At 37.7% G+C, this 15,694-nt stretch overlaps 1 protein-coding gene and 1 long non-coding RNA gene across 2 annotated transcripts in view; one reads left to right on the top strand and one right to left on the bottom strand.

The window, feature by feature from the left end:
• Positions 1-3,195: 3,195 nt before the first annotated feature.
• Positions 3,196-15,694, top strand: part of LOC124264031 (multiple epidermal growth factor-like domains protein 10) — a 28,203-nt gene continuing 15,704 nt past the window's right edge. The window contains exons 1-3 of the mRNA XM_046698753.1: positions 3,196-3,401; positions 14,025-14,159; positions 15,119-15,328. Of these exons, the coding sequence (XP_046554709.1) occupies positions 3,344-3,401; positions 14,025-14,159; positions 15,119-15,328 (403 nt within the window). The 5' untranslated portion in view covers positions 3,196-3,343. The remainder of the gene's footprint in view (positions 3,402-14,024; positions 14,160-15,118; positions 15,329-15,694) is intronic.
• LOC124264035 lies at positions 5,082-14,139 on the bottom strand. Its single transcript, XR_006895028.1, has 3 exons — positions 14,129-14,139; positions 10,004-10,006; positions 5,082-5,291 (listed from the first exon to the last, which is right to left on the bottom strand). It is a non-coding gene; the product is annotated as an uncharacterized LOC124264035 (long non-coding RNA).

Genomic DNA, 15,694 nt, shown 5'->3' with positions numbered 1-15,694 from the left:
TTAAATTAGGTATGGATTAGTGCTTTCAAGAAACACTGGTTATCTATACAATTTGCAGTTCAGCAGTCATATCGTCTTGAAGTTCTTCGTAAAACATCATATATTTCAGCATTCACTGACGCCATAGCATGGTATTTCACATCGCCACAAGATGGTGGCCTATTTCGATTGTAGTGCCAATGTATTTCACTGCTGCTTTTTCGACAGGTGGATACATCATCAATGGTTATGGATAAATGCTTTGCAATACATTGAGCTAAGTCACATGGCATTCCGTTTAAAAGTGTTCAAAGGCACGCATCATGTATTTCAAAAAATAACAATGTGACATAAGCAAACAGATCAAATTACGAATAGGGCTGAGTATTAGCAAATTGATTGTATTGCAATAAATTGCGATTCAGCTACGGTATTGCGATACGTATTGCGATATACTGGGTGTTTGACAGTAAGTGACACTAAGCGTGCATGTCGATCCTATTTTCTACATTATAAGTCCCTAAGCATACGTGTTATTGGTCTAGTAACAGTAATCTCAAACTTAGGTCATGGATTCTATTTTCTTTTTTATACAATAATAGTATTACAGTATGTCGTTTTGTCGTTGAATAACGAAGGAAACATTTGTTGTGAATATATGTGTGTAGATTGTAATTTATACCATAAGGATAACCACAGAAACTTCATATACTGTATGTTGTTTACCCGAAATACCAGTTCTCAGAAACAAATATTGCAATACGTATCGTTTGAAAAGAGTATTGCGATATACCGATATACCGGTAATACCGTGCAGTCCTAAGAACGAAGTTACAACGAAAGTTATGGCGACAGTACTTTCTCCTTTGAAGTGATGACCCGTGAAGATCCGGGTTAGAATATTGATCCTCATTAACCCATGCTTGTCGTAAGAGGCGACTAACGGGATCGGGTGGTCAGGCTCGCTTATTTGGTTGACACATGTCTTCGGTTCCCAGTTGCGTAGATCGATGCTCATGCTGTTGATGACTGGATTGTCTGGTCCTGACTCGATTATTTAGACCGCCGCCAGATAGCAGGAATACTGACAGAGTGCGGCGTAAAACTAAACACACTCATTTGAAGTGATATTGAAGCCAGCATCTGTTTCCGAATCACACAATCCAAGCAAGACGTGCTCAACAATTTTCAACTAGGCTAAAAAATAGAGAATTCCATCTCAAAGCGTTTTGTGCGTAACTAGTTTTGACATTTTCCATACTTGAAGGGTCAGTTACTATTTTCAACATGAATAAAATAGGTGATTTATGGATTTAAGTTTAAAAGGGAATTACCAAGAACATGGTTACAAACGGACCTACAGCTATTGGTTTTGCTGTATAAGTTTCATGGGGCTGCATATCGCTACTCGCGGCTATATTATACCATATAATCACTGTGAGATTGAGATCGATCGACTGATAGTTGGCAAGCGAGAACTTAAGGGGATAACCTGAAACTGCATGCCAGTTTCATACTGGCCGTGAAAGTCACCCACGCATACACCAAAGCCTACAGTACGTAGAACGCTGTATCCATTACATTATAGACCTTTTCTTGGTGAAGTTCATGAGCGGACAGTTTTCATGTTACAATACAGCATGTCAGCTAAAGTGAGGCAATTCCAAAGTACTGCGCAATTACGACGTTTTAAGCCTTATAATGCAGAAGTAGAGACTTAGAAGGGGCGAACTGGGAGTCGAGCGTCGACCGTGCTGTGGAAAACTGTAGTCTCTTAAATGAGGAACCTCTATTCACAATCAGCCAGCTCCAGTGAGATAAAGTCGTTCCTTTATCAGATGACCCCAAGAGTGTACGCGAAGAATCAAAGTGACAGGCAGTTTCCTGAAATCGGGTCAATACATCCTGAATGTGCGTGAATCGTTCGTTATCTGCTTCCTTAATCCAAGCGTTGGTGTTTCCTTATCCGTTTGTTGTTGTTTGAGTTCAAATCGAAACATATACAGGGTTATAGAGCGTGACATGACAAACATATTCATTTTACTTCATGAGGTCAATCGGTGGAGAATTTGTTTTGTCTGATCAGAAAAGACAAATGTTCTATACATTATTTGCCCGTACTTATGTTCGTGATCTGTCACTGAAAACTGTTAAAAATGTCCACTGAGAGGGTATTTCGGGATGTTTTCCTATTGACTTATGAATACGGAGTTTATATTTTCAGAACATTACATCATAAAATAATTTATAATGCTCTTTCTACTACTCGTTTCCCGTTGTCAAATATCTAAATATATACACTTTCATCTTATGTGTGCTTTCAAAAGTGGTCACACAAACATGTCATCCATAATTCCATGGACCGGACCATGGAGAAATGCTTAAATATATTGCTACATTTACATTATTAGGTGGTACTTTTTACATGAACCGGGATTAACACGTTCTTCCATGTCCACGTTCTTGTTATTTTCATATATCCTTTTACGTACGATGTACGCTGTATTCCGTGTTTCAATAGTTTGTATACTATATTTATTAGTGAAACGTAAAAATCTATGTAAGATGTACACACGTACACGTAAATGTATATAATTATTATGTATACATATATACACGTATGAACGTACATATAAAGACAGTTGTGAAGACCAGGTTTAGAGTCGATCGTCAGTAACCCGTGCTTGTCGTAAGACTAGAGGCGATTAAGGGGATCAGATGGTCAGGCTTGCGGACACATGTCATCATATCCCAATTGCATAGATCGATCTCATTCTGTTGATCACTGGATTGGCTGGAACAGACTCGATTATTTACAGGCCGCCGCCATATTTAACTAAACTCACTCACTCATTTCTGAAAATGAAGTTGAAACACGTTGGAGGGACGGACATTCGCGTTGTTATTGTTATTATTCGTGTTATTTTGTTGGTTTCTCTCTATATGTCCCCCTCTACACTTCGCCTCGGTGCGATGCACATCTGCTTTCATATATTCCACACTCTACAAATTGTCTCACATTAATGCAGAACAACGTTCAACGTAAGCACAGCTCACCCTCGTCCCGAACAACCATAAGCTAGGGTCCCACATCGTACGCTACAAAAATAACAGCGACCGGGGTTGTGACAGGTTGAAGTGTGATATACTGGTAAGGTCAAGAGGTTTATGGCGGTTTCCTATGGTCACCCGATGGTCCCTAATGCCTTTCTGTAGGGGTTGCTGTCTGTAATGTGTGTAGGGGTCAACACAGATATGATCCCGGAACTTTGCCGTGGTCGTATCACTGTTCATACAGAGCTATATATGTAATCACGTGAAGATTGGAACAACAAAAAGCTTCCTGGTGTACAGACTCTTCGCTATGGAGGGCGTCAGACTGGCTGTCCTGATGTCTTTCTGTCTGCTGGACATTACATCTGGTAGGTGACCATATTATAACTAATTAAGAGGGAGGGTTTGTACAAATTGTGTCGCAATACGGAAGTATTACAATAATGGATGAACAACTTCTTAATTGCAGTGAAAGCAACATTTCGGTGTCGGTTTAACAACGTTATTAAGCAAGGCACAGAAGTTGTGTAGTAATAGCAAAGGATTTGAATTCTTCTGTCATGGGGTCAGTCATGCATATAATTAATACATTTACTCCGGTATAAAAATTTGACAAATGAGCCTGGTTTTGTGGAGGAAGTTTGACGTGAAATATATGAAAAATTGAAATTTAAAAAACACAATCATTTTTTATAAATAACAAAGTTAAATATTTTAAATAACACTGTCGAAGCCGACTGTGCAGTGTATAAATGGAGTGATGTGTACGCTGTGTATATAATATGATAAGACCTATATGGTGGTCCATCAATACATCAATCGGTGCTGTCATAGCCTTCGGTGTATATGGTTTAAACATATTTATTTCCAAAAGAGGAACCGGATTGGTAAACAAGCAGTATGGTGCTTATCTGAATACCGCTCCGGAATACAGATAAATTATAGATATAATAATCGTGCGGAGAAAAACATGATATTAACAAACGATAAACAATAGATTTCTGGAAATGTAACAATCATAAACTGTAATATAGCCGCTTTTAATGTTAGAAAAATTAGTGTCGGAAAATACTTAATAGTAAGTGCAATTTCGTTTTTATATTACAACACAAATCTGCCGGACAGTACAATGAAATTCAAGATTACCTGTAGTAGATCCATTAGAGTGGCCGTATAGTATTGATTTGATGTCATATCCTTTAGTATAGAAGTGCATTTTATGTCTTATGTCAGTGTAATTAACGCACGAAAAGAAATAGTGAATTGGATCTTCGTAACAGTAGCCACAAGAACAAGAGGGATTTGAAGATATAAATCGTTGATATTTATGTGCGTTTAAATCGCTGCAACCGAGCCTGAGGCGTGAATGGATAATCTGACAGAATCTTGTTCCAAAGCTCAAATTGAAGTAATTTACTATTATTATTTGACCCATTAATCTGTTTCTTAAATCTACCAAAAGTAGCCGTTTCACAATCTTACTATATCTGGGAGAAATGACTTAGCACCACTCGCACTTTTACTATCGATAGTTTGGAGCTTCAAGCGGTCTCGGAACATGTAGCTTGTTGTGTCAGATACCTTAGGAGGGACGAGATCCCTCAGATATTTTGGAGTTAAATTATTAACCATCTTATAGAAAAACGTTAGTTTTTGGATGTATCTTCGAGTACATAGTGTTTGGAAATTTGTCTCATCATAAATTTTGTTGTGACTCGTGCCGCGAACAGCACCGCAAATAGTTCTAAGTGCATCAAGATTAAGTTTTTCCAGTGTTAGTGCTTGCCGTTTGGTACAATTGTCCCAGATGTGACAACAATAGTCGAAAATAGGTAAGATAAATTTTTTGTACATCGTTTGTAGGTTCTACGTGAGAGACGATATTTAAAACCTCTAAGACAGTTTACCATGGGTGCAACCTTTTTTAGCGATACAGTTAACATGGTCAGTCCAGGAACAATCGTGCTGTAAAGTAAGTCCCAAATGTATATGGCTATTAACGTCATTAATATTACCATCCTTCATTGTTAAGTTTCGTTTTGGGCTGGGCTGAACTTTACGAGAGAATTGTATAGAATCTGTTTTATTAGGATTAAATGTAACTTGCCATTTGTCAGCCCAATCAGAAATTTTACGTAGATCATTATTTAGAGACAGAGCAGTTTCATCAGGATCATTTATTATAGCATTAAGTGATGTGTCATCTGCGAAGGGACGGATATTGCTGTTTATTCCTTCAACGATGTCGTTGATATAAACTATAAACAATAATGGTCCTAAGACAGAGCCTTGGGGAACCAAGATTGATCTTTGATCAGACGCGTAACCATTTATAACAACTCGCTGAACTCTATTGTCTAGATAACTCTCAAACCATTTCAGCAAGTTACCCCCGATACCACAACGTCTTAGCTTATGTATAATACCTTTATGCCAGACCTTGTCAAAAGCCTTACTTACGTCACAAAATACAGCCCTAATTTCCTTACAGCTATCTAATGCACCCGCTATATAGTCATACAGGTACGTTAGTTGATTAACCGTTGAATCGCCTGGCATGAAACCGGATTGTAAGTTTGTAAGCATTACATTATCCTTAAAATGATTAAATACATGTTTAAAAATGCATTTTTCGAAAATCTTTGCTACACAGCTTGTTAGTGCGACAGGTCGATAGTTAGAGCATTCATTTGTACTGCCTTTTTTGTGTATAGGAACAACTGATGCCTCCTTCCAGATATCAGGAAACACTGTATTCTTTAATGATAGATTAAAAACTTCAGATAAGGGAACTGCTAATTGTACAGCATTCATTTCCAGAAATTTATTGCTAATACCATCTGGGCCTGTTGCTTTAATGATATCAACAGAGGAGAGAATTTCTTGCGGACTGAGTGTTAAGTCACATAATGGGTTATCTACCTCTAAACGAATTTCAGGAATATCCCTATTAGGAGCAGCTACTCTTGCCTGATCTGCAAAGAAATCATTCATAATGTTTGCTATATCAACACTATCATCATATAGTATATCGTTATGGATTATCGAAGGAAAAGTATTAATATTGGTGGTGTGTTTACATTTTATATATTTCTTAACTAAACGCCACCATGTTTTTGTACCATGTTCATTATTTATTTGTTCATCAATTCTATTCATGTACATCTTCTTTGCATTTCTTACCGCGGATATAACTTTATTTCTACTCAATCTAAAAAGTGCCAAGTCAGATGATGAGTTACGCCTTTTTGCGATTTTATGATGGCGATTGCGTTTACGAATCAATTTACGTACCTCACTATTCATCCAGGGGGGTCCGGGGCCTTATCGTAACGACCTTATTTGGAATATAACTATCGCATAATTTAAGAATTGCACCAGTCAAATCGCTTGCGATTCGGTTAATATTTTCAGAGGCAAAGATAGCATGCCAATCAAGAGTATATGAGGCATTTTTAATACCGTCAAAATCAGCTAGAGTATAATTATATATTTTTCTCTTGTAATTAATCGATTTTGCAATCGACTCATTGATGGTGACATATACAGGGCAATGATCGCTACATACAGGATCTAAAACACCCGATTTTAGTACAGCGCTAACACTTGAAACAAAAATAAGATCAATTAATGTACTAGAACTGGGTGTAATCCTTGTAGGTTCAGTTATAAGTTGTGTTAGTCCAAATAGCAGTTGTAATTGATTAATTTTATAACTTCAATGCAATTAAATCAATATTAAAGTACAACTACAATTGTGTCCATATTAAGATCAACAGCGTTGTTGATAGAATCTTCGATTAAATCCCAGTAAGCTTCTGTTTTGTCTGCCCGATAGAACGTTCCTATTAGGTAATTCCGTTTTTTACATCTTACTTTTATCCACATCGCCTCAAGCCCGGCTAAAGTTAAATTCTCCATATATTCAAAACTCATTTTACTTTTAACGTACACTGCGACACCCCCGCCCCTGCTCTGTCTATCATTTCTGAGAGGTGAATGGAAACCCGGAATTAAAATATCATTACTACTTATACCATCATGTAACCATGTCTCAGTAAGACATATGACGTCGTAGGATCCGAACTCTGCCTCAAGTATGTCAATTTTATCTTTAAGGCTACGCACATATAAGTGTATTATGTTTAGTTCATTATTTTTAATTGGACCTTGGTTAAGATGAATATCACCGCAGATCAAGAGAATAAGAGACGCTACCAAGGTGACTTTGGCATTGTATAGGCAAAGAAGTAGTAAAGAATAGGAAATATTGTTAAGCTTGTTGGCAGATTTGTTTTGAATATGACAAACAAAGGAACCCACCACTTGTCTGTACTGTACAATATCAATCACTGTCGAATAATTTAAACGTAAAAACTTGGGTGGGTTCTCTTGTGAGAAAATGGAACTGATCTAATTTCGGTGTATATACGAGGGGCTATCAATAGGTTTGAGCCTTCTGATATGTACATGATAAGAATAACTCTATGATATTGAAGAATGGTTTATGTCACTACAATCAGTACTCGTACTGCTGTCAATCGCTCTTCAATGTGTTTCACGGGTGGCCCTCGAGGTCCAAATCCTTTATGACTGCTCTGTACTCAAGCTTATCCATTTCTGCCGTTTCCATAGAGGTACATGTGATCAGATGTTTTTATCATGAATATATCAGACGTATTTTAGGCTCAAAACTTTTTGATAGCCCCTCCAATGTACACCGAAGGCTATGACAGAACAGATTCTGCCTTTTCAATAGGGGTACATGTGATTAGTTGTCACGTGACCTGAAACTGGCGACATGTGCATGTCAGTATTACGTTTATATGTGAATGATATAGACCACTCTTCAATATCATGCACATATTTTTATCATGCACATATCAGAAGTATTTTAGGCTCAAACCTTTTGATAGCCCATCGTATGCTTCAATAGCTGGTATTGTTTATACGTGTGGTAAACATATGATGTATATACGATGTGACATCAGTCAGTGTGACCGCCTCCATTATCTACAGGAAATCAGCGGAAGGTCAGTGACTCGATCACATGTTGCTTCCTGCCCAATGAGATTGTAGTTGTTGTTTCCTTGCTTGGTGCAAGGCATTATGGGACAAAGGAAGGACTGGTCGTCTCATTTGGAGTAGTCATGTTTCCGTGCGGTCTGTTATCTCAGACGGTTGACAGTATATAATAGGCATTAGGCCGTAGTAGTATAAAAACTATAACACACACGAGCGCACGCATGTCTGTCCGTGCGTATGCGTATGCGTGTGCGTGTGCGTGTGCGTGTGCGTGTATCACTCTTCATCTGTACATACTTGAATTGCTCAACATATACTAGTATAAACTAGCAACTGCGATGGTTAGTGGCTGTATCCTCAAAGGCGGTTAAAGTATCGTATAATTATTGTCCTCCTGAGAGGATACGTAAGTATCAAAACTTTCAAACTTTAAACTTACCAGATTTTTAAACGTAGTAGTTTTGTTCTTTTAAACTTCGGCCAAAGTTTTCCTACAATCGCCAGCGGCTGAAGGGATGGTGTACATCCAACTAGGGTCAATGCAGGTAGCAAAGGCACTGTAAGTCCCCATGGTCTCTAGTATGGTGATCTACCTTCGGTTGTTGGCGACCTATAGCCTGTTTTTTTATATGGTATTGTCTTCGTAAATAAAATAGTTTTAGATTTCCATGTTAGTTTCAGACACCAATTGTGATATTCTAGTTATTTTACAATCCTTCGATGACATATTATTTAACAACTTATATTAAGTGTGCATGTAAAACCTTTCTCGTCACTATATGGCTGAAATATTCCCGAGGTGACGTAAAATTTTAACTCACTCACTCACTCACTCACTCACTCACTCACTCACTCACTCACTCACTCACTCACTCACTCACTCACTCACTCACTCACCCACCCACTCACTCACTCACTCACCTCCTTCACTCACTCACCCACCCACCCATCCACTCACTCACTCACTCACTTGAGTCCATGGTTGTTTTCCAGTAATCTTTCATCCATCGTAGAAGTGGCAAAGAATTAATTTTGAATATGGAGAGTATTTTGTAAAGTAATAATGCATCATGGTGAGCGATTTATACTTGACATTGGTAATATTTCAGCCATATCGTGACGAAAGAAAATATTTAAACGTCATCCTGTATTCGAAGGACAGTAACACAACTAGATTATCACATGTTAATTTCCGTACAAAACAATAAGGGGCTAAGGATCGCTGAACACCAAAGGCCACTGCGTTCAATACTTCATCTTCCTGCATGGTTCCGTAATGCGTCCTAAACGCTAAACGTATTTCCTCTATGTATCATCAATAGCCTGCTATCATTATTATCACACCATAGTTTAAGTACGGGCTGGTGGAAAGGGCGACCCGTTCGAGGAAGTTTCCGTCTCATTTGTCAACAAGGTTATGTTTGCGGGTTAGGATACCAGTTCGCATTGATCATGTTTCTCGTGTGTCAGCTTTCAACACCACACTGATGCAAGCAGAACAGAACAGAACAGAATTTTATTCTCGTAAATCATACAGAATGATATAGAGAACATACAATCGTTTAAAATAAAATAACATATGAGTAGATATATTTATTTAGAAATGACTAAGAACAGTTTTAGCAAAAAGTGATAGTTTCAATAGGAGTGGGGTATAATCTGATTTCAAATAAGTGAGACTCGGCTGCAGTGACCTCAATGCTCACAAATATGAAAGATACATTTTAGAAAGTCCGATATGCTCATGTGGACTAGCAAATGAGGATAGTTTTCACGTTTTCTTTACTTGTCCAATTTTTACTGTAACTCGAAATAACATGTACTTTTACCAAAAAGGATATACATTGGACTCAGTATTATTCGGAAATGTCCATGCAACTGCATCTGTAAATATGCAGATTCTTGAATCTGTTCATTTATATATCGTAAATCAGGCAGATTTGACGCCCTTTTCTCAAGATAATGATTGATTACTCTCAACCTATGATGTCGACATACCTCTCTTCTTTTGGACTATGTACAGCATATACATGACTAACAGCCAAACTATGTAATTATTATTTGTTTTTGTAAGGGAGAGGTGTTCATATAAGCTTACAGCTTGTTCAGCGATCCCTATTCAATTTAATTTGAATAAAAATATGTTTAAACCAAATTATTATACATGTACCATTATACTCCATTTCACTTATACACCAACAATGCGTGATACTGCACCTGCATATTCAATCGGAGGGATTCTACCTTGCAGCAGATTGTATCTTTCCTATTTGTGAGCATTGAGGTCACTGCAGCCGAGTCGCAGGCGGGAATGAACGATTTGAGCAAAACGGCTTCCATAGTTTAGATTGAAACATATACGAGGTGGATTAATAGTCCTCAGTTGTCTTTTAAAACTGGACAGGGACTCTAATTGAGTAAGATGTTGGGGTAAGTTGTTTCATAGTTTAATAGCATCGGATATAAACGAGTTGTCGTAATTACTTGGTCTGCAATTAATAGATTGAATGTTATTACGATTTCTTAAGTTGTATTGGTTTGAATCAGACACACAAGGAGGGACAAGACTGGTTAGATAGTCAGGCGTTAAGTTATTTATAATTATAATTTAAACTAGGTATCATAAGTGAAATGGTGATGTAAATGTGAGTATCATGTTTCATGTATCATGTGTGAATGTTATATGCTGTGGTACAATAAATTTCAGAACAGGCTGTACTTAATCCCGTGTTAATCCACCCATTGTTAGTTATTTAACCACGAGTGACTGCTTCAAACCTTGAAACAAAGGCAGGGGGGACAGTGAGCACATCCCGGCGTCATTTTAAATACAGTTCCAATAATGTGTGAAGTTTAAGAGTTTATTTAAAATATTTACACACATCCCATTTAGATGTATTTATACATTGTATGCATGTTGTGCTTACCCCGGCTATCGATGTTGAATGTTCTAAACTATTTATGTTGTTTTAACTTTCATTTTATATATAGTGTTACAATCTACAGTGTGTATAGTATGCTGTGAAAGTACTGTATATGTTGTACATTGTGTCTGTAGTGTGAGGGCGTGTGTATCTTTTGACAGATGTGTGTACACGTTGTGTCAGTCTACAATGTATGGTAGTTTTAAAATCCTTGTGGACAATGTATGTGTGAAGGTTGCCTACTGTATATAGATGTTGTGACTGAATATGGTGAATACGTGTTCTAATAGTCTACAATGTAAAACAATAGAGGATTCATCCCGAATGTTTAATAAGGAAAATATTAACTGAGTGTTACTAGATCGGTATTCGGCGACCCTGTTATCATTTTATTATTACGGTTTCCCTTTCAAGAGTGAGTGAGTGAGCGAGCGAATGAATACAGTTTTACGCTGCTTTTAGCAATATTCCAGAAATATCACGGCGGGGACACTAGAAACGAACTTCACAGAGTGTACCCATAAGGGGAATCGAACCTGGTCTTCGGCGTGACGAGCAAACGCTTTAACCACTAGGCTACCCCACCACCCCTCCCTTTGAAGAAATAAATGTATTAAAATTATTTTAGAAATACTACGTATATATCATCAATTGCCGTGTGACCTAAAATAAAAAAACCCTCCTTTTTGGCACATTCATTATTGAGAAAAGACATTATTGAAAAAAAAGTTTAACAGACTTTTGCAGATAAGCGGTTATTTCAATAACGCTAACAGGAACGAGTTAGTCTCATTTTCATGATATGTGTGGTGTAACTTCACTGATATTTAGCTTTCGAATCAAACAGTGCTCTCACTTGAAAAAGTCCCACTTCCGGTTATCTAATTTTCATATCATTGCTGTATGATATATATGTTTTATGTCAAACCTCTATCACGGATAAGTGCTTCAGTTATATTATAAAAGATACGTTTTGCAGTGTACGAATATTCTATCGTTCCAGTGTGCATATGTTTGTATGACTGTGGTGTTTATATGTTTGCGGGAGTCTTCAGTGTGCATATATCGTGACAGTTTGCTATATACTGTTTAACTGTGACAACAGTTTCGGTGTAGATTCTAACACCGTTATCAAGCAAATGATACACAACATTATTCACATGGAGAATATATACATGAAGGATATTTGAGTTGATACAATTGAAAAAGATCTACCGAAACATCGCATGTATTGCAACAAAGAAGTTGTCTATCCATAACAAGTGTTCCTCTTCATCATACCAGCTTTTAAATGCAACTTAAAGAAATGATGAATAAGGTCGGTGTTTTTTTTTTTAAATGTTTATTGCTATACCCAAGCTCCTCGTGGGGTTGAAGGCCAATGCGAATTATCAAGCGAATTAATTCGCGTGAACTCAACCAATCGCTCAGTTTTTTTCGTTCATTCCTTTGTTCAGGCACGTTTTATGCACAAAATACTTAGAATTAATCTATTCTTACAAACATGCACGAGGCGTAAAAAGGTCATTATTTGTGCAACTGAATTTAGGTCAAGTTGACTTCAAGTCCCAGTGGCGGTACATTTCGACGTCTCGCAACGGCCAGGCATTATCCAACAGAATGAACGGTGCAATGTGCTTCAAGCAGCATAGCATACAGAAGCTTCATGATCAGGAAACACATCCCCCATCGTATGTGTGTGTGTGTGTGTGTGCGCGTGTGTGCGCGTGTGTGTGTGTGCGTGCGTGTGTGTGTACATCAAGGCACAAAGTAAACGCCAACAGTGCTCCCCTCCTTACTAATATATACTACCCATCAAAGTTTAGACTCACTTAAAGCACTCACTATATGTTATGCATATATGTGTGGTTACATCGAAGATGAATGTTTCCAATAACTTTGGAGAACCAACTGCAAACTTTATGCAGATGAATTGCACGAGGATCATGCATTAAATTGCTAAAAAGCATGTGCAAATATCGTGCATGTGAACAGCTGCGTTGTGGTGTAAAATTTTGTTAAAAATTCGTCAATTTTCACTCAGTTTCATCGTATTTTTAACCCATGATAATAATCTTTTCAACGTTACGAATTTGTTTTACAATACATCAGTTCATGTGTAAACAGTACCTTTAAACAGTATGGAAAATTTTGCAAAATCTAGTTGACTAAAGTAAGTGGCTACATTTACACTAGTGAGTCTAAACTTTTGATGGGGAGTATAGTGTGCTGATGCAAGTGAATTGTCATTCCTATTCGTATTGGCTTAATCAAAACTAGTGAATTTCGCAAAGACGTTTAACTTAAGTGTCAGGTATATCAATGATCTGTTATCGTATAGTCATGGCCAACTAGCCAGTTTCTGTCAGATGGGTTATGTGAAACCAGTTAAACCACCTCATCTGTGTCATCTTTAGATTTACGCTTATTCAAATTGACAGGACATATAAACTAGACTGTATGACAAGAAGGATATTCAGCTACCCAATAAGAACCTCCATGGTGAGAAGCATTCCATACGCCGAAGTAGCGTGTGGCTACATTTCACAGCTTGTGAACGAACTGTTTTTACTGAGGTTTCAAACTGCGTCAGGGTTACAAGTTAGATCAGGGTTACAACATCGTAGTCATGGCCTCAGAAAAGTTTGAGGTATATGGGGGAACTCCACTTTTGACTATTTTGTAGCTTATGTTGACTTGCCAATGGTGTGATGTGAAAGGATACGCTGACGGTTTGTGAATACCATGTTGGCATCGCTATTTGATGGTGATTCATAAACCGACCATATACGACAATGTTCTGGTGGTACATACAACTACTAGTGTCACTGTCTATCATTGAGGTAATACGTTTTTCTTAGTTATGAACAAGTACCCTGATACATGTAGCTGAAAATACCGATATCTCGTTTTGACATGTTTTCAGGAATTTGTCTTCAAGGAACATTCGACCACCAGTGTTTCTGACAAAGTTTCTGCCATATCCATTTCCGTTGATTTCTTGATAAAATTGTCTGCTAACATATCATACTTCTGTTACAGCCCGCTGCCCGGCAGGGAAATACGGCAACAATTGTGCTTACACATGTAACTGTCATCACACAGTGTGTTATTCTACAGTTGGATGCCTACCGCAGACCTGCAACCCTGGATGGTCGGGAAGAACATGCCAGAAGAGTAAGGACGGTATATTTGTCCCGTTCATATTTGTCCAATGGGTATACTGACATGGCTGTGACTGTACATCAACAACATGAAGACCCGACATATGCTTCAGTTCATCTACCTAACATCAAAATGGAAATATATGTTAAATCACAGATCTGTGCAGTTTAGAATGTTAAATCACGTTTAATATTTCTAAGAAATGTTATAAGGAAATAGAATCCATGTGTGTGTTTTTTAATTTTTGGGGTATTTTACGATTCGTTCTGTGAGTTCTAAAAGGTTTTAAACACGATATATCGACGTACGTGAAAACAGGATGGTGTTCGTTTGGTCGGTCGATCGAAAATGGCTTTCCTTGGGACGGACTGTTTTGATGATACATTAGATTTATCTGCAAGTCAGCTAACTAGGTGAGATCACTTTAAACAAACTGCTTATGTTGGCATACTATTAGTATCACTGAAAATTGTTTGTTTGTTGTTTAATCACACTCAGCAATATTCTAACTATATGGCGGCGGTCTGTAATCGAGTCTGGACCAGACCATTTCTAACCCGGATCTTCACGGGTATACTGAAAATTGTCTGTGTTTTCCTGTTTTCGGTTGTTATTGAAAGTATACAAACTCGACTATGCATGCATCAAGGAAGCTAATAGCCAATATCTACGTTTAAAATAGATGAAAGATGACCTTCCTTCAGCGTGTTGGTTTACTTTCCTACGTGTTGATGATGCGATCTGATGTGCTTTGGATCTCAGTAGATACCCAAACGAGCATCTACGAGTAGGTCCTTCATTTTCAGAAAATGCACGATCAAATTACATTGACAATGATCTGATGTGCTTCGGATCTCAGTGGATACCAACACGAGCATGTACAGAGTAGGTCCTTCATATTTAGACAATGGACGATCAAAATACAAATGCTGTTGTCACTCGTGAACTAATTCAGGTGTATCTTTTGACAGATAATGTTGCACTTCGCAAACCAGCTGCAGCTAGTAGCATCTACTTCCAACCAAGCAATGCGGTGAACGGGGTGAAAACCGGATATAGCGACACTACAACATGTATGCATACACAATTCCATGATGCTGCCATTAGGGCCGCCTGGTGGATAGTGGATCTTGGACAGACAACGTCAATACATTACGTCAGCATATACTTCAGGAAAGATTGTGAGTAGAAAACACTGTGGTCTATATTTTCATTTCTAGTAAACACCTGTCATAATCGCTGATATTATTGCGAATGGTATGATCCCGCGTTAATGTTGGCCGTTAGTTTATTATATAAACTGCACAATGCACTCTCTCATTCATTCACTCACTAACTCACTCACTCACATTAATAACAAAAGAGCTCTAATGTGTCTGTCTGAAATGTTATTAACAACCTATATAACGTTTTAACTCAGTACATTTGATATTGCAGTTAACGTGGATTATGAACAATGGTAGATGCACTTTGAACAACTACGTCTGGCTGTTTAAACACTTTTTGATCAATACTAGGAATATTTGTGAAGGGTTTGACAATGTGGA

Source organism: Haliotis rubra, unplaced genomic scaffold (assembly GCF_003918875.1).
Source record: "Haliotis rubra isolate DU_JTF1 unplaced genomic scaffold, ASM391887v1 Scf903, whole genome shotgun sequence".
NCBI lineage: Eukaryota > Metazoa > Mollusca > Gastropoda > Lepetellida > Haliotidae > Haliotis > Haliotis rubra.
This window is presented reverse-complemented; position numbering and strand designations above follow the sequence as displayed.